This window comes from Mesoplodon mirus (genome assembly GCF_964341445.2).
Source record: "Mesoplodon mirus genome assembly, chromosome: 12".
NCBI lineage: Eukaryota > Metazoa > Chordata > Mammalia > Artiodactyla > Ziphiidae > Mesoplodon > Mesoplodon mirus.
In genome coordinates this window covers 69,696,983-69,720,059 of record NC_138988.1, presented here as the reverse complement: position 1 = coordinate 69,720,059, position 23,077 = coordinate 69,696,983, and the positions used below count along the sequence as shown (strand labels likewise).

The 23,077-nt window shown below is 51.4% G+C and overlaps 1 protein-coding gene across 3 annotated transcripts in view; it reads right to left on the bottom strand.

Annotated features, from left to right (window-relative positions):
- FGD2 (FYVE, RhoGEF and PH domain containing 2) overlaps window positions 1-23,077 on the bottom strand; it is a 43,168-nt gene that overhangs the window by 15,268 nt on the left and 4,823 nt on the right. For 2 of the 3 annotated variants that reach the window (XM_082639880.1, XM_082639881.1), the window contains exons 1-9: window positions 12,766-12,915; window positions 9,544-9,775; window positions 7,886-7,966; window positions 7,033-7,181; window positions 5,631-5,787; window positions 5,305-5,443; window positions 4,739-4,797; window positions 4,349-4,495; window positions 3,531-3,623 (exon numbers count right to left, since the gene is read on the bottom strand). In XM_082639880.1, coding sequence (XP_082496006.1) covers window positions 3,531-3,623; window positions 4,349-4,495; window positions 4,739-4,797; window positions 5,305-5,443; window positions 5,631-5,787; window positions 7,033-7,181; window positions 7,886-7,966; window positions 9,544-9,775; window positions 12,766-12,833 — 1,125 coding nt within the window. In that variant the 5' untranslated portion in view covers window positions 12,834-12,915. Of the gene's footprint in view, window positions 1-3,530; window positions 3,624-4,348; window positions 4,496-4,738; window positions 4,798-5,304; window positions 5,444-5,630; window positions 5,788-7,032; window positions 7,182-7,885; window positions 7,967-9,543; window positions 9,776-12,765; window positions 12,916-23,077 lie in introns of those variants that run through there. The other variant, XM_082639882.1, reaches the window with a different exon arrangement.

Here is a 23,077-nt window from a genome sequence, read left to right as displayed (position 1 = left end):
TCTGGCAAGACTCCATGCCTGATTGGGTGAAGGAGAGGGGAGAGAGAAAAGAAGGGAGAAATCTAAGGTCTGGAGTCCACGGCCAGGAAGAAACATGATGCTTTTAATAGAAAAAGGGGAACTGGGAAGAGCCCCTGACCTGAGGGACCACCTCTGCAGAGGGGCAGGATGAAGGTTTCTAGAGGACAATTCCCCGAGCTCCGCAATACCCAGGCTCAATCACCAGACTTGGCCAGTTCAGGCCCCTGCCAGCCCACTCAGTGCCTTTGTGCTAATTAGAGAAAGACACCCCTTCCTCAAAACACTTTACTGACATCTGTTGGCAAACGGGCGTAACATTCAGTCAAGTGTCTGGTTTGTTGAACCAGACACTTGACTGCCATCTGCCGGACAGTGAGAACTGTAAATATGCAATCTATGCTGTCGTCTGTGGATGAGGTGTGCTCATCTTAGTTGAGGTGTGCTTGCACAGTGCACAACCTGCACAGTTGTCCATGGAGACGCTGAGTACATATGTACCCTAACCCCTTCCTTCTTCCCAGGCTGGCCCTGTACAGGATGGCACAACGATAGGACCAAGTCAGACCCTGGGGGGCGAATCAGCTGCTGAGAACTAGGCCTCCTTGACACTCAGGGAGGAGGAGGCCAGGGGGTCACAGCCAGTGGGAGCCATCATGTTGGTCAAAGTTCAGACCCGCCTCCAAAGCTTAGACTCAGGAAATGATTCTTGCACAAATGCGTGTAGGTGGACAGCTCTGCTCCTGCCAGGCCCGTGCCATCCAGGAGTGGGCGCTGTGCGGCCACCAGAGCACCAGACACGCCCTGTAGGGAATATGTTCACTGCGACTGGAGACGCCAGGAACCCAGCACACACTGGGCCCGGGAGCCCTCGGCACATACCCTGAGCATCTGACACTGTCAGGCCCATTTCTATGTATTTTCTCTTTACGATAGTCTGTTGTGGTCTCCATATTTCTTGGCTTTTCTATCTGTCAATTTTCTGCCTCTCTTTTTCTATGCCTGGGTCTCTGCCAGTCAGTCCTAAGACAGGGCTGCCTGTCTCCATTTCTCTGTCTTTAACTCTCCATAACTTGCCTTTCTCAGTCTCACTCACCAAGGCTCCCATGTGCTTGCACGCACCCTAGCCTCTGGGACATTCTGGCCACTTCAGTTAGGAAAGCTGGATGACGCAAGGTGGGGGGGCTGCACTCCTAGGGGAACTCAGCTGAGATATGGGGGACGGGCTGTGAAGCCCCAGAAGGTGCCCAAGTCCCTCCATCAGCCCTCATCACCCGCAGGCTACACCCCACCCCCAAGTCCTTGATTCAGCCCCAAATGCCAGGCAAGCCCAGTCAGCAGCAGGGGCAAGGCCCTCCTTCTGGGGGCTCTCAGAGGCTCAGGGGTTCTCCAGAGGTGGAGAAGTGTCCTGGTTCGAGTTCTGCCTGCAGCTCCCTCCTGAGGCAGATCCTGGGAGATGAGTGGGGGGAGGGGGAGTCAATAGGGGTAGGGAAGGGGGAGAGGTAAGGGTACCAAGATAGAGGCCAGATCTGACCTCTGCTTCTCCAGCCCCAGCCACCAGGACTCAGGAGCGATCAGAGAGGGGCTGTCAAGAAGTTTCCCCTCCTATTTCCTCCACTATGCCTTCAGTTCCACCCTATGCTTTATCCTTCCAGGTTGAAGCCTTAGTAGGAGATTGTATAGTATGCTGGTTAGGTACAGAGGCTCTGGACTCTGTTATACCTGAGTTTGATCATGCAAACCAGGATTTGCTGTGTGACCCCCAAGCAAGTTACTTAATCTTTCTGGGCCTTGGGTTTTTTTAATTTTTAAAAAAGACTTTTTTTTTAAGATCAGTTTTAGGTTCACAGCATAATTAAGAGGAAGGTACAGAGATTTCCCATATACTCCCTGAGCCCACATATGCACAGCCTCCTCCATTAATAACAATCCCCCACCAGAATGGTACATTTGTTAGAATCAATGAATCTACACTGACACATCATTATTACCCAAGGTTCAGAGTTTACATCAGGGTTCACTCTTGGTGTTATACATTCTGTGGGTTTGGATAAATGTGTAATGACTGTTATCTACCATTATAGTACCATACAAAATAGTTCTACTGCCCTTAAAATCCTCCATGTTCATCCCTCTCTTCCCCCAACTACTGGTAACCACTGATCCTCTTGCTGTCTCCATAGTTTTGCCTTTTCCAGAATGTCATATCATTGGAATCACATAGTATTGTACATACTATGTATGTATATATGTAGCCTTTTCAGATAGGCGTCTTTCACTTAGTGATATGCATTTAAGTTTCCTCCATGTTTCTTCATGGCTTAATAGCTCATTTCTTTTTATCACTGAATAATATTCCATTGTCTGGATGTACCACTTTATTTCCCTACTTTTAAAAGTGGGATTAACTACAGATATACACACAGGCATACTGTACACAGTTATTCACTGCAGTCTCATTTGCAGACACTGACAACTGAGAACAATCTAAATGTCTGTCAGTAGAGGATTAGCTGAACAAATTACGGTACCTCCACATGCTGGGATGCTATGCAGCTATGCAAAAGGATGAGGAAGCTCCTAACGAACTGATTTCCAAGCACCTCCAGAATTAGTAGTTAGTTAAAAAAGTCAAGTGCAGAATAGTGTATGTGAAAAATAGTCTCACTGTTTATGTGAAACAAAAGTAAGGAAGCCATAATGAATATACTATTAGTTTGTATATGCAAAGACTACCTCTGGAAGGCCTCACAAGAAGCAAAGGCTGCCTCCAGGAAGGGGAACTAGGGGATGGGGTGCATATATATGCAATATATATTGCATATATTTTTGATATAGTTTGATTTGGGAATGTGTATTATCTATATTTTTAGGTAATAAAGTTATTATTTTTTAAAGATTTTTAAAAACCAAAAAAATGCAGGGGATAATAACAGCCCCTACATCACAGGGCTGTTAAGAGGATCCAGTGGGATGATTTAGGGCCCAACCCAACCCACAGTGACCGCCCAGTCGTTGGGCACTACTATGGACTGCTGTGCTGTCTCCGCTCATTTGTGGCCATCTCTGGATGGGGACACACCCAAGTCAGCAGCTGAGCTGAAAGTGGAGGCCCTTCCTACTCAAAGTGTGGCCTGGGGAGCTGCAGTACTGGCATCACCCAGGAGCTGGTTAGAAATGCAGAATCTCCGGCCCCTCTCCAGACCTCCTGAATCAGAACCCACATTTTAACAAGACACCCAGGGGATTCATGCATGTATTAAAGTTTTCAAAATACTGGTGTAGATGGTAGGGAAAGCAGAGCAAAGCTGGAAGCTGGGAAGGGCCCTGGACAGGAAGGCTGGGAGGCCAGGTGGGAGAGATCTAACCCCAAAACTTTTCCACCTTCATGTTGCCCTGGACCTGACACACCTGGGTTCCTGGACTGAGACCCAGGTTGGCCCCTCCTGCTACTCCACATACTCGGTCCCACCCTTGGGGTAAAGCCCGAAGGTGGTTAGGGTCCCTCTTACCTTCATGCTGGCCACATCGATACGGGTCCTGACCTGGAATTGGGCGCCCACCTGGATGACCCTGGGCACACAGTAGAGCAGCATGTTGTTGAACTGCAGGAGACACAAGCATGAGTGTGTGCACAGTGGCAAGGGCAGGAAGGACAATCAGGCAGGCTTCCCTGGGCGTGGGCTGAGCCCCACTGGGTCTCCCTCCCCTCTCGCCACCCGCTGGGCCAGCTCACAGGACCTCACAGGTGTGATGAGGAAGTGGTTGTCTAGCCCCAATCCAACAGGTAGGTCACTGAAGGACTGCCCTACCTGTGGGCATCAAGGAACCACATCAGACCTCAGAAACCTACGAGGCCTTTCTCACAGGGGGCAAGGGTGGCAGGGGCTTATGAGAGATTGTAGCTCCCTCCCCAAAACCTTCAGGTGGGACCAGTTTCCAGATCTCCAGGAGACACCCTGGCTTCTTCAGTGCAAACTAGGGCAGTTCTTCCTAGCAGCCAACCTAATTCCCTCCTGCTGTACACTCTCTAGAGCACAGATTGATAACACAGGCTTTGGAGCCAAACAGACTGGGTTCAAATTCTGACTCTGCTGCTTCCCAGGGCATGTCTGGGAACCCCCTCAGTTAGAAATTCCTGAGGCCTGGAGGTAGCACGTGACTTGTCCCAAGTCACCTGGGTGCCAAAGTAGAGAAGGATAGAGAAGCAGGCTCGTCCCTGTTCGTCCTGCAGTGCCAGCTGGGTAGATGCCAGGCAGGCAGAACCTGGGGCAGAGGGCCCGTGGACTTCCCTCCCCAGTGTGAGGCAGGTCCCCCAGCATCCCCCTACCAAGAAAAGGTAGCGCTCAATGGGGCCGATGCGGCGGAAGGAGATCTTGAGGACAGGGCCCTCACGCAGCAGGGTGTTGGAGGGGTCTACTATGTCGTCCTCCAGGCCCAGGCGCTGGTACACTTCCCACAGTTCCTGAAGCCGCTCCTGGGGACAGGAGGTGCACCTTCAGCCGAGGCCAGGCAGGGCCTGCCTGCTTCTGGAAGGTTTGCCTTGTGTGAACAGGGACAGGGTGTGAGGGGGAGCTGGGCCAGGTGTTGTGAGGAAGGATCAGGGGATGAGGAGATACAGAGACCTGGGTGGGCTGGGGGAGGCTGAGAGCTGCAGAGAGGAGGTGACAGGGCCCCTGAGGATGCCCACTGCTTCTATTCCGAGGGCTGGGATGCTCACCATCTCAGTGATGGCTGCGTTGGAGTGTTGAGCGGCTGAGAAGATCATGTCAAGGGCTTCTGAAACGGGGGCAGGGCCAGAGTTACCCCCTGAAAATACGGGGCTTGTGGCTGAGGCAGGAGGTCCTTGAGGCTTAATCAAGTGGCCTCAGGGCCTGCCATGAGCACCCCCAGGAGCAGCCTTCCCCTGTAGCCTGGCACATGAGGTATTTGGATGATGGGGGCCATTTCCCACCCAGAGTGGAGAGACTAGAAGCCACCAAAAAACAGGGCTTAGGCCGTTGGCTTCTGTGACTTTCAATGCCCCCCAGATCCAGAGGGGTGAAGGCATGGTTTCAAATCCCAGCTCTGTTCCTTTTTGGCTGTGTGACCTTGAGCAAGTCACTTAACCTCTCTGGGCCTTAATGTCTATAAAAAAGTGGCTGATGCTATAGACAATGTCTATGAAGTACCAGCGGTCAGTGTTGATGGCTGATGGTCATCATAACCATTTTAGCAGGTGCTCCATAAATTATGGAAGTGGCTCAAACCTCCCCAACCCCCTGGATTCCCTGGGGGTGTCCTCACTCTGGGCATCAGCCAGGTCTGGGGCCTGGGCTGGCAGCTTCTGGACATACTCCTTGAGCAGCAGCTCATAGCGTGGGATTCTCTGCACAGGTTCCAGCATGTGGTGCTGCAGGGTCAGGCTGCCCGAGGCCTCGCTGCTCTTGGGGAGGGAGGGGGGAGGGAGAGCGTGGGGGTGAGAGGGGGAAGGGGTGGGTCAGGCTGCCCCTGAGGGTCGGGGGAGCGTGCAGCAACTGAGCCAGGGAGGTGCCCAAAATCACTGGGGAACCTGAGCTACTGCACACTGGGGTGGCAGTGCAGGCTCTGCCCCGCGCCCACCCCAACCTCACCTGAATGCGGGTGATAACCTCCTGGAAGGGTGGAGACTTGTCAGTCCAGGTGGCCAGCAGCTCGGCGGCTCGCTCAAAGTTCTTGACATACTCACTGTACATCTTCAGGAAGGGGGCCAGCTTCTGGATCACGTCGCCAATGCGGGGGGTGGTCGTCCTGCAGGAGGGGCACCAGGTACTGCCCTCGGCCTGGGGACCTCTTCTCTTAACTCCAGACAGGGTCAAGTTAGGTAAGGCTCCCCTCACCCCCCAACACAGCCTTTCTGCGGCACTTCTGGGTGCAGGTATGGGGGGGGCGTGTCATCCTCACACATTTGTATGGTTCACTCCCCCTTAGACTGTGAGCCCCCTGAGGGCAGATGCTGTTCTCTCCCATGGATTGGATTCCCCTAAAGGCCCAGTACAGTGTCAGGCCCACAACAGGCATTCAATAACCACCTGATGCTTGTTCATGTAACAATAACTAGGGCCACATGCCAGGCACTGCCCAAGATTCGGTGCATGTCTCATCTCATTTAATTCTCACAACACTGCATGGGGGAGGAGGGACAGTCAGTGGCCCATCTTAGAGAGGAGGAAATCCAGGCTCAGAGAGGTAAGTAAAGGTCATTCGACCCAGGAACTGTTACAGCAGAGCGGTAAGGACTGACCATCTGGAGCTGGCCTGCCTGAGTTTGATTTCCAACTGCACCACTTACTCTAGCTGTGTGTTCTTGGGCCAGTCACCTAGCCTCTCTATACCTTAATTTTCCCATCTGAAAAAACTGGGCATGATGGTAGGCAACCTCACAGGGTTGTCTTTTTTTAAAAAATTTATTGCAAAAAATTTTAAGCAATCATAAAATAAAAAGAATATAATAACGAACCCCTATGTATCTGTCCCTGCACTTAACAATTACTAAGATTCTTTTTTAACAAAGAATTTTAAAGGACATCCCAGACATCATGGCATTTCTTTGGCAAGATACTAATTTCAGCACTAAATACTTTAGTGGTCATCTCTGAAAACAGAGAGGGGTTCCTGCATAACCACGATGCCATCATCACACAGCAGGCTGATGTGAAGATTAAGCGAGTTAATAGGTGTAAAGCCCAAGTCAGGGCAAGTAGGAAACCCTCAGTTAGTGCTGGTTATTTCCACTGCCTCCTAAGTCACTCAGCCTAGTGAGGACCTGATCCATCCCCTTCTCCAGGACACACACACACACACACACACACACACACACACACACGCCTCATCCAAGCCCCTCACTGTGCAGACAGAGCAAGCCCAGAGGAGGAGAGTCATGGCCACACAGCAAGGGCAGAGGCATAATAGGCCAAACCCAGTTCCCTGGGGGCTGCAACCAGACCTGACCAGGGCTGTGGTCAGGGGGCCTCAGGGGCTCCTGCTGGACCTCACCAGTCATCCAGCCGCCGCTGCAGCTCTGGGAGGAAGAACTGTGCATGGAACTGGTAGATGGAGGCGGTGTTGGAGAAGATGAGCCTGACCACATCCTCGGGGAAGGCCTTGCTGCTGCGGGCTTCCTTCAGCAGCTCCTGGAAGAACACCTACAGCCGTCACTGGGTCACTGGGCCTGTGGCAGAGAAGGACCTCCACCCCCAACACAGCCCAGGGGGAGATAAGCACAGTCCCAGGGGCTTTGGGGTCCCTCCCCAGCTTGCTGAATGCTTCCACCTCCTTAATCTCCCATCAATCTCACAAAAACCCTGGGAAGAGAGAGAAGCAGGGAAGATTGTATTCCGGCCACTTTACAGATGCGCAAACCAAGGCCTAGAGACACAGGGACTTGGCCAAAGGCTGGCAGCTGATGAATGTCAGAAATGGGCCTATCTCGTGTCTGTCAAGTCTTGGACTTCGCCAGGCTCAAGATCCCACTGCTGATGTTCAGTGATTTAACCTTCTCGCCTTAGGGCTCCTTAAGCAAGTGTGAAGGGCTAACAATGGTGAGGATGTTGGGAGCTGGAATGACAGATGAGGATGCTGTGTGGGGCCTGGAAGGACTGGCTGGTGTGTTCTCCACTCCTGTGAGACCAGCCCAGGCACCAACGGTGGAACCAGGAGTGGCGCTAATGAGCTAAATCCCGATTTCTGCCTGAACTCCGGCCAATGGAGTTAAAAGACTAAGGCTTCCTAGAATCAAACCCCGAGGTCCTAACTCTCAGCTCGTGTGAGGTGGGTCAGAAGGGAGAGCAGGGGTGGGGTGAGGACACCCAGGTGCTGGGGCTCAGGAGCGGGCATCCTGGCCACTGGCCTGGTCTAGCAGGTGGAGGCGTGCCACATAGGCCTGCTCTGTCTCCAGCAGCTCCTGGACGACCCTCTTCTCCTCAGGCTCCTGCAGGGGAGTTGGGAGGAGAAGGAAAAGGAGAGCATTGGTCCCCTCTGATGGGAGCAGTATCCAAAGATGCCCCAGTGAAACGTACCTCCTGGGATTCATGCCTTCCTGCAACTCATCTGGGCTGGTGCTGGGACCGATTTAACTGAGAGGATGGGGCAGGGTGAGGCTGTGCCAGTTCTGGGCCTAAAGCCTTAAGGGGCCTGGAAGCTTCCACTTGTGCTCTCTTGGGAGCCACAAACTACCCCATCTGGAGGTCTAGCTGCCCTGATGGAGAGGCCACATGGAGAGGAGAGGTCCTGGGACTACAGGGAGAGGGAGCCAGGGGTCCAGCCATGCCAGCATCCTAGCTCAGCACAGCTTTCCAGCTGTCCCTGCCCAGGCACCGGGCTTGGGAGATGAGCTATCTTGGGCATTCCCACCCCAGCCAGCATCTGACTTCAGCCACTTGAGAGACCCTGTTATGGACTGAACTGTGTCCCCAAATCAATACATTGAAGCCCTAACCTCCAATGTGACTATATTTTGGAAATAGGGCCTTTAGTAATTAAGTTAATTGAGATAGAAGGGTAGAGCCTAATCCATTAAGACTGGTGTCCTTATAAGAAGAGGGAGGGACACCAGGAGAGCATGTGAACAGAGGAAAGGTCGTGTGAGGACATAGTGAGAAGATGGCCATCTACAAGCCAGGAAGGGAGCCTCCACAGAAACCAACCCTGCCAGCACCTTGATCTTGGATGTCCAGTCTGCAGAGCTGTGAGAAAATGCACTTCTGCTGTTTAAGTCACCTAGTCTGTGGTATTTTGCTATGGCATCCCGAACTGACTAAGACAAACTCCAAGTGAGACCAACAGAAAAACCATCCAATAGCATTCCAATCAACCCACAAAACTGTCAGAAATAATAAACTATTTGGCCTCTACATTTTGGTGTAGTTTGTTATGCAGCAACTGATAACCAGTATACATAGTATGTACTACTATGATCACCGTCCCCATTTTATAAATGAGGAAACAAGCACAAAAGGGTTAAAGAGATTTGCCCAAGGTCACATAGTAAGCAGAAGAGCTGGGACATGCACCCTGGTAGTCTGGCTCCAGGGTTCACAGCCTCATGCAGCTGAGCCCTTAAATTCCACAGACAAGAAAACTGAAACCCAGAGAAGGGAGGTGACCTGCCCAGGATGAGTCTAAGGGCAGGAATTAGCGCTGACCTCTATTTCTAGTTGGCACTGTTGCCTTCTTCAGTGGGTAAATGGAGGCCGCCCCTGGGAAAGGTACTAGGTTCCAAGTTCTGTGGCCTTGGACAAGTTCCTTAAGCTGTCTGACTTTCAATTTCCATGTCTAAAAGACTCCTATAGTGAGGGTTATGAGAAATAATGCCAGCAGCGGGGTTTATAGTAGACACTTAATCAAAGGCTGTTAAGGGTGGGGTGGATGTGAATCTAGCTTTCAGCTGATCTCTGGTCACACAAGACCCCACCTGGGGAAGTGCTGGCTCTGGCTGGGAGAGAATGTGTGGGAAGGAGGTCAGTGGAGGGGCCCCCACCCAGCTCCCCACTTCTACCCCTCGGGCACCTGTGTCCCTGGGCCAGGGCAGGTCCTAGCCTGGCAAGATTTCCTCCAGTCCCTGATGGACAGCTTGCTCTTCAGGGAGCTCAGATACCTCCTGCTGACCGTCCTGGGCCCGGAGTCCATGGCCTCCTCCATGGTGGGCTTATCCCATGGCCCTGTGGGTGAAGGAGGCCCGCACTCAGGGTGGTGATGCCCAGCCTCCAGGCCGTGGACTCTGGGTGCTGCTCCTGGGGTCCTGAGGAGAAGACAGCAGACCTGAGGGTTTCCATCCTGTAGAGTAGGGAGAAGAATAGCACCTCTCTGGTGGGGATTTTGGGGCAGTTAGTGCAAATCACAGATGTTCACTGGCCTCTGAGTACCTGGTGCACAGGAAGAACTGACTGAGACTTCTACTTCCCTCCCCTACAACTTTCTTGGAGGGAACTCCAGTCTTCAAAATGAGTCAGCATATACTGTGTCTTGTTTTCCGGGGAACAACACACTTCCCTGTTTAAAATGCAGCTAGGAACCCTTCTTTTTGCACATAGAGGGTTTTAAGTGCCCTCCCAGATCACCTCGCCTGTGGACCTCACCCCTGGTTTTAAGTCTCTGTAAGCAGGAAATCCCCTAAAATCCCAGTAACTGATATATCGAGGGAAGGTGGGAGCCATAGAACACTCTAAAGGGAGGGCAGAGCTGATAAAGCTGGGGCTTTTCAGTGTGAGCTATGCCCTCCACACCTCTAGTGGTGGGAAAAGCCAGCCTGGGATCAGTTTCCCTCTCCCTCCAGGGATGAGCTTTCGTAGTGTGGCTTTGTTATCCTGCCTATTGGATTTGTAGGCCAGTTAAATTCTTTAGATAACAGAGGCCACCATCAAGGAATATATCCAACGACTTGGGCTGGGACCCATTCCCTTTGGTGTGGAAAGGCTTGTGGTGACAGCACAGGGTGGGCACCCTTATGAGAAAGGCAGGCTGGGAAATGGAGGACCAGACAGGTACAAAATGTTCAAAGCTCTGTGAGAAAGTTTCTCATTACCCCTATTCTGCAGCTAGGAAAAGAGAGGACCTTGTAGCAAGAGGCGGGCAGAGGTGGGATTCAGATCAGGCAGGCTGTCTCCCGAGCCTGAGCCTTAAACTGCCCCTCTGCATGTGAGTCAAGGAGAAACAGGTGCAGAGAGTCAATGTGACCTGCCCCACATCACACCCCGGTTGGTGGCAGAGAGAGGATTGGGACCCAGTCCCCCATGGCTCCTCTCTGGCACTCCAATGCACCACGGTTCCTCAGCACACTGGTCTGGTCTGCAGCTCATGGAATTAGCTGAGTCTCAGGCTTTCTGTTCTACATTTGGTTTCAGCTTCTGCATTTCTCTCCAAGTGCCCAGGCCAGCTTCTGTTTCCTCTTCACCCCTCAATTTCAGATCAGTTAAGGCACTGAAGGGAAGTGCCTCACAAGAAAGCTTAGGCCAAGGCAGCTGGCATGGGGCCCCTCATACAGTAAGGAGTGACTCCCACCCTCCCGACAAGACCTCCTCTGACCCCATCTGGTCTGAGGGCTGCCTCCTCCTGCTAGGAGTGCTGCCTAGGCAGAGCACACATGCTGAGGGTCTCCACTGGGCATGCCTGGCATGTTGAGTGGGGTGGTGGTCCAGGAAGGTGCTGCCTAGAGCTGTCCTTGGTGCTGAAGAGAATGTGCCCGGCAAAGCCCTCTGGGAGAGGCAGGGTCAGGTCACCTGCTCAGGAAGCTGAACTGCCCTTCTAGGTCCACGTCTATGCTGCCTCCACCGTGAAGCCCACAGGAGGCTTTGCCTGCTCTGAGTACACTCAGCAGAGCGTCAAGGCCCCTCCCATGATATCTATTGTCCATGACCTGGCATCATGGTCATTCCATGAGCTTAGCACGAAAGACAGAAGTCCTCCGGGCAGGGATCATTCTTTAGGCTCCTGCATCTGATACAGTTCCTGTGCGATGCTGTGCTATGCCACCCACACCCCCTCAGCACTGAGGCACTCTTCCCCTAGCTTCTGGTGTTATGGTGGCTGACAGGTTATTGACTGGGTCCCTCCCTGGGAATTGCCCTCTCTGGAAGAGAGCTACCTCATCTAAGGTCAAGTCCACATCCAATGACTAGTCCATGTGGGGGTACAAAGACCTAGCCCTTTGCCTCATCTGGAACAGCCTGAGAGGCCTCCAGCTCCAGAGCTCTCTGGCACAAGCTGCAGCCTCTGTGGCAAGTGATCGGCAGTTCAACCTCTCCCTGTGCCCAAAGCTGCCTCCCTCACCCACACAAGTATTGTTCCCAAAAGCCTCCCCAGCAAACTTCCTGAAGCAAATCTCTACCCCAGAGTCTATTTCCAGAGAACCCTACCTACAACAGTCACAATCCCTAACACAGTCCTGGGCTTAAGAAATGCCTGCAGAATGGATTAATGTCACATACAGACACACAATGACCTCTACACATCCGGTCCAGGCTTTTCCCTTCAGATGGAAGCCCCTGCATTGCTCCTTGCCCATGAACTTAAAGCACTTAAAGCCTCCCCACCTCTCTGTGCCTCCCCTTTCTCATCTGTAAGATGGGTATAGAGATGGAACCTACCCCCAATAGGCTGTTAGATGATTAAATGAAATAAGTAGCAAATGCACTTAGAACAGTGCCCTATAGGTAGGCTGACCACACATCCCGGTTTGCCTGTGATAGTCTCAACCTTTCCTATTGTCCCCTCCCTCCCACCAAAAAAATTTAATGGCATTCACTTTCAGTTTCCATTGTGTCCTGGTCTGAATGATAAATTGTATGGTTATCCTACTCATAGGGAGTAAGCACTTGATAAGTATTAGCTATTATTTCTGCTGGAGAGACAACGGGTGGAGTTCTGCAGCCCAAACACGGCATCTGGTCCACCCACGCTCACTCATAATTACACACACAGCTGGACTCTCCCCAACACATCAACACACACGCTCTCACCCATGCCCAGGCCTGGTGCCCCAACAACACTCTCCCATGCTCCAAGGAACCCATGGCCGGGGGACGTGGGCACTGCCCAGACAGGAGGAGATGTGCAGGACAGGGCCCAGAGAGAGAACTGCTCACTGTGAGGGTCCAAGATGGCCCCAGCCCTGCTCCTTAGCCTGGAGACTGGGAGGGTCTGGGCTGCCCAAGGGCCCAGGGGTGGGCAGAGGAGCGTGAGAGAGACTGCCAGTTGGCCATGGTGACCCTTCCCACCTCCACTACCCCGTACCTGCTATTATCAAACACAGTCACCAGATTGGACACAGATGACAGCTTCGCCTTACTCGCCCCCTCCATCCTGCAGGCCTCTAAGGTGGTCCTCAGCTACCCCTGTAGCAGGGAGAGAGGTCTCCAACCAGCACACTCAGCCACCCCCACCTGGGGTCACAGGTGTGCTAAGGCACCCTGGAGTCCCGTTTTTCCTGAGGCCTCAGCAGGCCTGCTCCCTGCTTCAGAGTGAGGAAAGAGGAAGTGGTCCCAGAGCCACAGCCTTGAAGGGGAAAGGCGGGTGCTCCCCACAGAGGGAGGAGCCTGTTTAGGCCCCACCTCACCCCCACGGGGCCTGACCTTTCACTCCTGTAGACCCCCTGTTCCAGAAGCCACCCCAAGAGGGCAACCGGGGTGTAGAGGGAGTTTCTGGAACTGGGCTCTTGGCCTGAGACACTCACCACTCTGGCCAACCACACTTTCTCACAAGGTCCAGTGGATTTTATTTGGTCTTTTCTCTACAACTTCTTTTCTGCATCTGACCCTGCTCACCACTGTAAGAAAACAGCTTTTTTAATTAAAAATAAATCACAAACCTATTAGGGGCTGGCAGAGAAGAGTAATATGGTGTTCCCACCTCCCCACTGGGGTTCTCTCATTTTAGTAACTGATGTCTCCACCTTCTTGACCCAAGGGAAGGCAACTTCCTCCCTGAAACTCTGATGATAATAATAACTAACACAAACTCTTTTCAGTGGTTTAGAAATATTTTCTCATTTAATACCACAGCAACCTTATGGGGTGGGCCCTATTACGATCCCCATTTTACAGAAGAAGAAACTGAGGATCAGAGGGTTTAAGTAACTTGCCCAAAGTCACCTAGTAAGAACACAAAAAGAAGTCAGATTTCTAAAGCGAAGGTCAGTTTCCTACAATTCCAGCAAAGATTTGGTTGGGAGCCTGGAGGATCACATTCTTGCTGCTCCATCCTCAGGCTTCCCTATTCCTAGCACACTGGGTGGTCTCTGCCTGATGCCTCCTTTTACCACTTGGTCTCCCAGCACTTCCAGAACAATGACAACTGTTTCTGTTCCCCTTATTCAAGCTTCACAGGCCCTTCAGGGCTCTCCCACTGGGTTCTGGTCTCACTTGCCCTGAGCCAGGGCCCTCCATTGAGACTGGTGTTTGTCCTGGAGGGTAGGGACTGAGCCTCAGTCATCTTGGTACCTGAAGCACCTGGCACAGCTTCACGATCCAGCGCCTGTGAAACACTGGGGCCTCACACACCCAAAAGCCTCACTCCCTCAGTCAGAGCTTTGCCTGAGTAATTTCTTCTAGCAGATGCCTGGCTTCTCCCCCCAACCCTAAATCTCAATAATCCTCCTCACTTTTTGTTTTTACTTTTTGTTATGGAGAATTTAGAACATATGCAAAAGTAGACAGAATAATATGATGCACCCCCATGAACTCATAACCCAACAAACAACCATCAACTCATGGTCAGCCCAGCTCCATCTATAGCCACATTCACTTCCCCTTCCCAGACCATTCTGAAGCAAATCAGATGATTTCACCCACAAATATTTTGGTGCATATCTAAAAAATAAGGAGGCTTCCCTCGTGGCACAGTGGTTAAGAATCCGCCTGCCAATGCAGGGGACACGGGTTCAAGCCCTGGTCCAGGAAGATCCCACATGCTGCGGAGCAACTAAGTCCATGCACCACAACTACTGAAGCCTACACGCCTAGAGCCCGTGCTCTGCAACAAGAGAAGCCACCGCAATGAGAAGCCTGCACACTGCAACGAAGAGTAGCTCCCGCTTACTGCAACTAAAGAAAGCCCGCGCACAGCAACAAAGACCCAATACAGCCAAAAATAAAATTAATTAATTAATTAAAAAACTTTTAAATGCACATGCACTTTGATCCAGCGTTCTCATTTCTTCCTGTTGCCTATACAAATATATTTCTTCCTGTGTGCAAAAATGTTAGGTCTACAAAGTATTCAGTGTAGCCTTGGTTATGATAGCACATAAATTGGCAGCAACTTAAATGTTACATGACTTTACGGTACGTTTATACAGTAGAGCCATTACACAGTATGAAATTTTTTTTTTTTTTTTTTGCGGTACGCGGGCCTCTCACTGTTGTGGCCTCTCCCGTTGCGGAGCACAGGCTCCGGATGCGCAGGCCCAGTGGCCATGGCTTACGGGTCCAGCCGCTCGGCAGCATGTGGGATCTTCCGGACCGGGGCACGAACCCGTGTCCCCTGCATCGGCAGGCAGACTCTCAACCACTGCACCACCAGGGAAGCCCCACAGTATGAAATTTTATGTACTAATCTGACATGATTTTAAAGATAAAGTAGAAAAAAGAGAAATAAGATGCAGAACAACATTATACACTACCATTTATATTTTACAGAAAAAAAAAAAGGAAGGTAGTTTTGCACATACATTCGTGTGTCGTGTGTAGAATATCTCCAAAAGGATATGATAGGAGCTAGGAAAAAGGATTGCCCTCCTGAGTGTAAACTGGAGGCTGGGATGGAAAGGAGACCCAATGCAGCCAAAAATAAATAAATAAATAAATAAATAAATAAATTTTAAAAATAAGTAAATAAATAATAAGGAAATATATATACTCCTGTGTGCAAAAATGTACACATAATGTACGTATAATGTACTGTGTACATATCACAGTACATATAATGCCAATATTATTCTATACATGCATACATATATATATTTTATACATGTTATATACATGTATGTGTATATATATGAAGCACTGTTACCATTATTATACCCCAAGAGATATTTAGCAGTAATTCCTCAATATAATAAAATACCCAGTCAGCAAAGTGCCAATGCTTCATAAATGTCATCTGCTATGAACTGAATTGTGTCCCTCCAAATTCACATATTGAAGCCCTAATCTCCATTGTGGCTGAATTTGGAAAAAGGGCCTTTAGGAGGTAATTAAGGCTAAATGAGGTCATGAGAGTGAGGCCCTAATCTGATAGGGTTGGTGGTCTTATAAGACGGGGAAGAGATCTCTCTCTCCACACACCCCCACACACACTCCTGCATACTCTGAGGAAAGGGCACCTGAGACTAAGTGGCCGTCTACAAGCTAGGAGGAGAGTCCTCACCAGAAACAGAACCCTGCCAGACCTTGATCAGGGACTTCAAGCCTCCAGAACTGTGAGAAATAAATTTCTGTTGTTTTTAAGCTTCCCAGTCTATGGTATTTTGTTATGGCAGCCTGAGCAGACTAACCGATCACCATTTTTAAAAAAAATCAGGATCCAAATAAGGTCCACATGTTACAATGGGCTGTTCTTCTGTCTATTAACTCTCTTTTCATCCACAGGTTCACCTTGTTCTTTCTGTTTTCCCCCACAATATGGCTATGAGGACACTGGGTTCCTGGCCCTACAGGTACCACAGTCTGCTGACTGCAGAGCTGGCCCCTGGATTTCCTGTCAGTGTGATTAGATCTAGGGGCTTGATTGGATTCGTCTTTAAATGCCACTTCTTCCTGGATTCCTCCCAAGTCTCAGGAGGCCTCCCTCCTTCGTGTTCCTCTCTTCTCCACTGCAGGGCCCAGTTTCCTCCTCTGCCTCCCACCAGACTGTACACTAGCTCCCGGCTTGCAGGGCCCAGGTGCCCATGCTTCCTGGGCGATCCCCAGCCAAGCCCAGTGTCCTGCACCCAGTGGGGCCTCAGAAGGCATGCAGGATGGACAAACATCACAGCCTGAGCCCAGAGGCTTATCTCACCCCTCAGCTGCCAGCACCTTGGGCTTCCAGAGCAGCATCTGGACCTGCCCCTCATGAAGGTGGGGGAGAGTGGGTAGGGGCACCAGCAGGAGGCCACACTAAATGCCCAACTCCAAACATGGCACAGGCACCATCAGAGCTGCATCTGCCCAAGAAGGAGGGCCAAGATGCCCACACCCAAAAAAAGTCTTCCAGGGCTCTGCTTCCCTGGTCCTCCCACCTCCCTGACCTCGGCCCACACAGTTCTGCCAGCCTTTCTGCCTGACTTGCTTCTCGCCTGTAGGCACCACCCAAGGCTCAGCTTCTGGTTCCCTCATTTACACACAGCCTCTTCCACCCAATTCAGAATCTATCCCAGGGTTCCACAGGCATCTCTTCCTGTCTCCCACCCCAACCTCAATATGCTCAGCACCTTCAGGACATCACCAGGGGCATGTCCCACCTTCGCTTCCAACTCAACACACAGTCTCGAAAATCAGCACTGTTATCCCACAGAAGGAATCCCAAATTCCTTGGAGTGCTGCCAAGAGCCCCTGGTTTGGCTCTGATGAACTTCCCAGCCATTTCTTCCTTATACACATGCAGGTCTGGGTTGGGACCTTGAGTGGTAGCTCTGGGCTGTGTCAGCTGAGCTAAGCTGAACCACAGTTCCAGAATTCCCTTTCCTGCAAGCTGACCATGGTGGCAGGGGGGGACGCAGCAGCCGTGCTTGCTCCTGTGGTTGGTGCAGGGCTCCTGCGGTGCTGCAGTTCACGCGTGTTGATGCAAATCTGTGGGTTCTCTACCGACCTCCTTCAGCTTGTCTAGTCCCAGGCTGGGTGTGTGTTTAGCTCCAGGACAAAGGGTGCCAACTTCTTCTGCAGGTCACTTGTGTCACCGAAGTTGTCTCGGCGTGGCTGCCTGTTCATCCTCCAGAGTCCCAGCCCTTCCTTACTGGTTCAGTTCCTTCTTGTTCTCCCCAATTTCACATCCATCTTCCCTTCCTCACTGCCTGCCATGAGGATTTTAGACTCAGAAGCATCAATTCTTTAAGTAGCTGCCCCATTGCATAAGGTCAAATCCCATATTCTGTATCACTTCTGGTTGTTCTGCTTCTCTCATCAAATCTGACCTAAACTCCTTGGGCCAGTAACTGAACTTCACTTTCTTCATCTGTGAAATGGGGATAATTACAGTGCCAATCTCCTATAGTTGTTGTGAAGATTAAATAATACCATGTGTAAGGGTTTAGAGTAAGGCCTGGTACAGAGAAGGTGCTCAGTGAATGTTATTCCTGACAGAACACCTTTTCTATGGCTCCCCTGCACCCCACCCCCGACCAATCAGTTCCTTTTGCCTGGAATGTCTCCACCCTGTCAACAGCTTATTTACTTCCTCCAGGAAGCCTTCCTTGATATCTACTGCTAGCATTCCTTTCCCTCCTCAGCGACCTGGTGTTCTTCTCTGTTTACTTGGATCTCTTCTGCCCCATTCATTAAGTCATGCATTCGGTTGGCAAGTATTTCTTGAGCATCTACTATGTGTCAGCCCTATGGTAGAGGTTATGGATTAAACACTGTCCCCTGCCCCTTAGCTCATAGTCTAAGGAGGAAGATGGGCCTGTTAACAACTGAAATACAATGTGGGAAATGCTTTGAACAGGGAAGCTGTGCCCAAAGAAGGGGCACTGAAGTCTGCAGAGAGCAGAGGGTGCTATCAAGGAAGGCTTCCTAGCAGAGGCAGCCTGAAGGATGAAGGATGAGTAAACTCTCCAGGTTGAGAAGGTGGGAAAAGGCATTCAAAGCAGAAGGAAGTGGTGTGGGCTTGAGAGACCAGGGAGAGACTAGGAATAAGGGCAGGGAGTCTAGCACATTGGAGTGTCTAGGGACTGGGAAATGGCAGGACACGGGCTGAGGGGGCCCCAGGAGCCTGTCCCTGGCAGGCTTTGTCTGCTGAGCTGAGGTGCTTTCACATGAACTGAATTTTATTTATGCAGAGTAGGCCCTGATTCAATGGTTGTGAATACATCTCTCTCTGAGTGGGGGCATCCATTTCAGGGCTCTTGGGGTCCTTGGCATAGATAAGCCTCATGCTTTCTCTTCTCTTAGTTCTGCTTTCAAGCCTTAAGGAGGATGGAAGAGCTCAGTTCCTGCAGCCCAGACAGAGGGAAAGAGGGAGGGATGCCCAAGCAGGAACTGTAGGGCTGGGCAGTCACATGGCAGACAAGCTGGCAGGCTGGCAAGAAAGCTCTGCCCTGGGATGCAAATGGGGCTTTGTGTGCAGACTAGGGGCACCCAAAGGGCCTTTCACTGGCAGCCCTGGGGCAACAGAGGGCATTTGGGGGCTGCCAGGGAGGAAATGTCAACATTTGGGACCTGGATGGTGTGTGTGTGTGTGTGTGTGTGTGTGTGTGTGTGTGTGTGTGAGAGAGAGAGAGAGAGAGAGAGAGAGAGAGAGAGAGAGAGAGAGAGAGAGAGAGATGTGTGATCTCCAGGGGTGTGTGAGGGTGTGGCTTTTTCAGGGGAGAGTGAGGACTCCCCAGAGGAGCACGTAGCCCCACTGAGCCAAGGCCCAGAGAGGACAGGCTGGCATGTTCCCTGGGACCCCCTTGCCCCCAACCTGGCCTGCAGCCCCAGCCAAACATAGCACCTGCCAAGAACTTAATGGCCTGTGACAGACAGGCCTGTGAGTGAGGGATGACGTGGATCCAGGGGAGATGCCGGCAGCTGGCTGAAACCTGCTCCAGTGTCTGGTGCAGCCCTTGCCGTTCCTCCCCTCGCAGCCTCCCCCTCCCCCTCAGTCTTCTAGCCCCTATGAGGCTCGAGGCTCGGGGAGGCCCTGACAGGGTTGGGGGTGTGGGCTGTCTGGGTAGTCATGTGATGAGCAGAGGCCACACCACCAGTGCCAGTGGAGGGGTGGGCTTTCCTCAGCAGTCCCTGGCTTGGAGGAGGAGGGATGAAAAAAGCTCGCCCCCCTCATAGACTAGTCTCCTCTGTCCCCTCCTCCAAACAGCCAGAATTTTCCCGTTCAGTCCCTCCGGCATTTATCTTCCTATCTTCGGGGAGAGCTTGGTGCTGCCGGCTGCCCATCAGCAGGCCTGGGTGCCAGGCTCAGGCAGTCCTGCTTCCTGCTGTTCCTGCTCCCATCCCAGGAAGCTTCCCATATTTCCCCTTCTGTGTGCCCCCTGCCCCTTTGTGCTCTGGGTGTTCCTAATTTGTACTGTCAGTCCGTGGGGTGTGATTATTCAGAGCCCATTAGCGCCTTGAGCAACACAGGGCGTTAAAATCAACCTCCCTCCACATGAGCCAGGGGAAGGTCCATTCTAGGGGTGCGGAGGCCTGAAAGACAAGACAGCAAACGTGTCAGTCCTGACGTGGGTGGCCGGGAGGACGTCAGTGAAGAACATAAACAACTCTTTCTTCTTCTTCGGCGTGTGAATGATCTAGTTTCAGACTTGGTACTCTCAGGGATTGGGCCAGCCTTGTGCCAGGCCCTGGCCCTGTCCTGCTATTCAAGAAGGCCTCAAGGTCACCAGAGGCTGCCCTCAGGTGGGACCTAGGGTGGTGTCCTGGGAAAGCTGGAATGAGGAGCCAGCCGGGTGGGTGAAGCAGCAGCAGGGCTGGCCTTAACAGGGAACATGCAGGAGGCCGAGCTACGCCCACACAACCGGAATGGGGACCGGGCAGGAAGGCGCCAGATGGGAGCCAGCAAGGCAAGGCCCAAGCCCAGGAATGGTGCTAGGCGGCGGCTTCTCAGAGCACACGGCCAGCAGGTGGGCCCTCACACCCTAGGTCAGGCTCTTTTTATCTTCAAACAGCTGTGGGCCTTTCTTGAGACCTGCTGGAGAAACATGAGCAGCTTGGAGAGAATCGACAGGTTTTGAGTGGAGAAAGAACAGATTGTTTCCGCACAGCCAGCTGCCCTGCCCACTGGTGACCTTTATCCCATGAGCACTTCCCCGCCTGAGCTACTGCTGCCCATCTCCCCACACGCCAGCAGGAGTTATTCTCCACCCGCTGGAGATCCACCATCAGCGCATCTTCTCTGTCACAAAGCTCCGCTTTTGCATACTTCTGGGAGAACTGTTACATAACGAACCACTAAAATCCATTTCTCCCATCAAAGAGCTGCATGATTCCTTCTTTCTTCCCGCCAGGATTCTCTCTTCCTTCTTTCCTTTCAGCAAATAGCCCCAGTGCTAGGAACGTGGGGAAATGTGACAAATGACACTCTTAAAATCTCGCCAGAGGCTGTAGTCTTTACAAGACCCTGAGGGGACAGGACCTTGGCTTATGTGTCTCTGTGTCCCCAGAAGTTAGCACAGTGCCTGCCACATAGCAGGCCCTCCACAAATCTTTCCTGAATAGGGAGTAGGACACTCTGAGCATGTAGGAAGGGGTCGTGGAAGAGTGTAGGGTTCTCTTTCCTCCATCGTCTGCCCTCCACCTTGACCAGGTTCCATCAAGCCCCAGCCCTGTCCCGCCTCCTCCCCCAGGCCCCGGCCCCTCAGGGTGACACATACATACACCCTGCAGTTTTCCACCCATCTCAGGGTTCAGTGACCCCCCCCATCACAGTCCCAGTCCCCTATAAGGCAAATCAGAAAGAAAGCTGACTGAATGTCCGTGACTCTAGCCTCAGTTTCCCCACACTTTTCAAGGGCCACCTTTGTCTGGTCTACCTTAGGGATCTCTCCAATTTATGTGTCACTGGGTGTCATAGCCAAGTCCACAGACAATGGCCTACAAGGCCCAATACTCCCTGACCTCATTTCCACCACTATCCCCCCCTCACTCTGCTCTAGGGACTTGACCTCCTCTCTGCCCTCCAACCTGCCAGACAAACTCCCACCTCAGGGTTTTTGCATGTGCCATTCCTTCAATCTAGAACTCTCTTCTGCCATATACCCACCTGGCTCACCCTCTTGCCTCCTTTAAATATTTGCTTAAGTGTTACCTTCTCACCAAGGGCCTTCCTCATCCCCATATATTCCCCAAATTGTAATACCACTACATATTCCCAGTCCCCCTCCTCTGCTTTATTTTTCTCACTTATCTCTTTCTCATATACTGATTTCTTTATTATGTTTATTGTCTCCCCCATTAGAATGCCAGCTCCATGAAGCAGGCATTTTTGTCTATTTTGCTTACTGCTATATCCCCAGTAACTGCAACAGTGCTTGGCACATAGTAGGTGCTCAATAAATATTGGTTGAAGGACTCAAGGGGCATTTTTATTTTCTGTCCCTTCTGAACTCTCACAGGGCACCCAGCTTCACTGAGAGCCAAAGTTCATTCTGCCTCTAGTCCCTGCTGGAACCCCGGCCCTAGTCTTCTGAACGAGATGCAACTTCTACCTGGTCCCGAGCAGCGGTGGGGGTGAGCAAGCCACACCTCTCTTACTGTCCTGCCCCTTTCTTAGACGAAGGACTGAGAACTACAACCTGAGGAGGAAAGAGAACTTAAGTTGGATGCTACCTGTGACTCTTCCTTTGGTCCAAGGAAAAAGCACCTTTAACTGGTGCCTTCATTAAAAGAAAAACAAACAAAAACAAAAAAAACAAAAAACATATTGGGATCATCTGTAGAGCTTCCCTAAAACATTTTAATTTCCAGACTCTATCCCCAGAGATTCTTAGTCAACTGCCTAGGCTGAGATTTTTTTTTTTTAAACTCCTTTAGCGATTCTAATGTTCAGCGAGAATTGGGAATCAGGGGTCCAGTCAATGCCCTGGCCAGGTTCTGTTGTCCGTCGGTGGCTCAAGAGCACCCAGAGTGAACGTGAGTACCCTAAGATGCCAAGTCTGGTTCCTCCAACTGGGAGGACTGTAGCTGTGCATGGATATTCTTCAGCTCACCCAGCAAGTAACAGTCTACACACACACACACACCGTTCTACCAGAAACCAAACTAATTCTTAGAGACTGCACAATGTAAACCAGGATTTAGAAACTCAAATTCCAACTAGAGCCATGTAGGCAAACCCCTGGTTGCAGCAGGTGTGTTGTTGAGATGCAGAGATGGGTGGAGAATCCATGCCCTTCTCACGGGGGCAGCTTTTATCCTGTTATGACCTATTCTTGTCAGGAGGGAGTGCAGGCCCTCTGGTACTGGATTTTGCTCTTTGTTCTCCCCAAGAAAATTCAGGAATTTTAAATGAAATAACCCATATTTTCACTTGAAAATCCAAATGCTGCCAGCAGATTGCTAACCCCAGTTATACAGCTGCCGAACTGCCGTATCTTGCAAGGCTGACCCCTCTTACAATGGGGTTGTATTTACACGACCACTTGAGAGCAGTGTCCCTTCCTTCCTGCCATCCTTCACGTTCAAGCTAATAGGAAATGGCTGCTCACCCCAGAGCCTCACACCGCTTAACGGCTGCTCCCTCAGCCCCGCCAAGACTCCCCGGAAGCTTTGCAATAAAGGCTTGCCGCAGGGGTGTGCTGGAGCTGGCTCCTACTGGCTTGCGAAAGTCAACTGTACCCATTTCTTCCCAAATCTGTGCTCAGTGACATCTCACTAGCACCATGAAATCAGCCATGGTGAGAATATTTACACCACGTGAATCA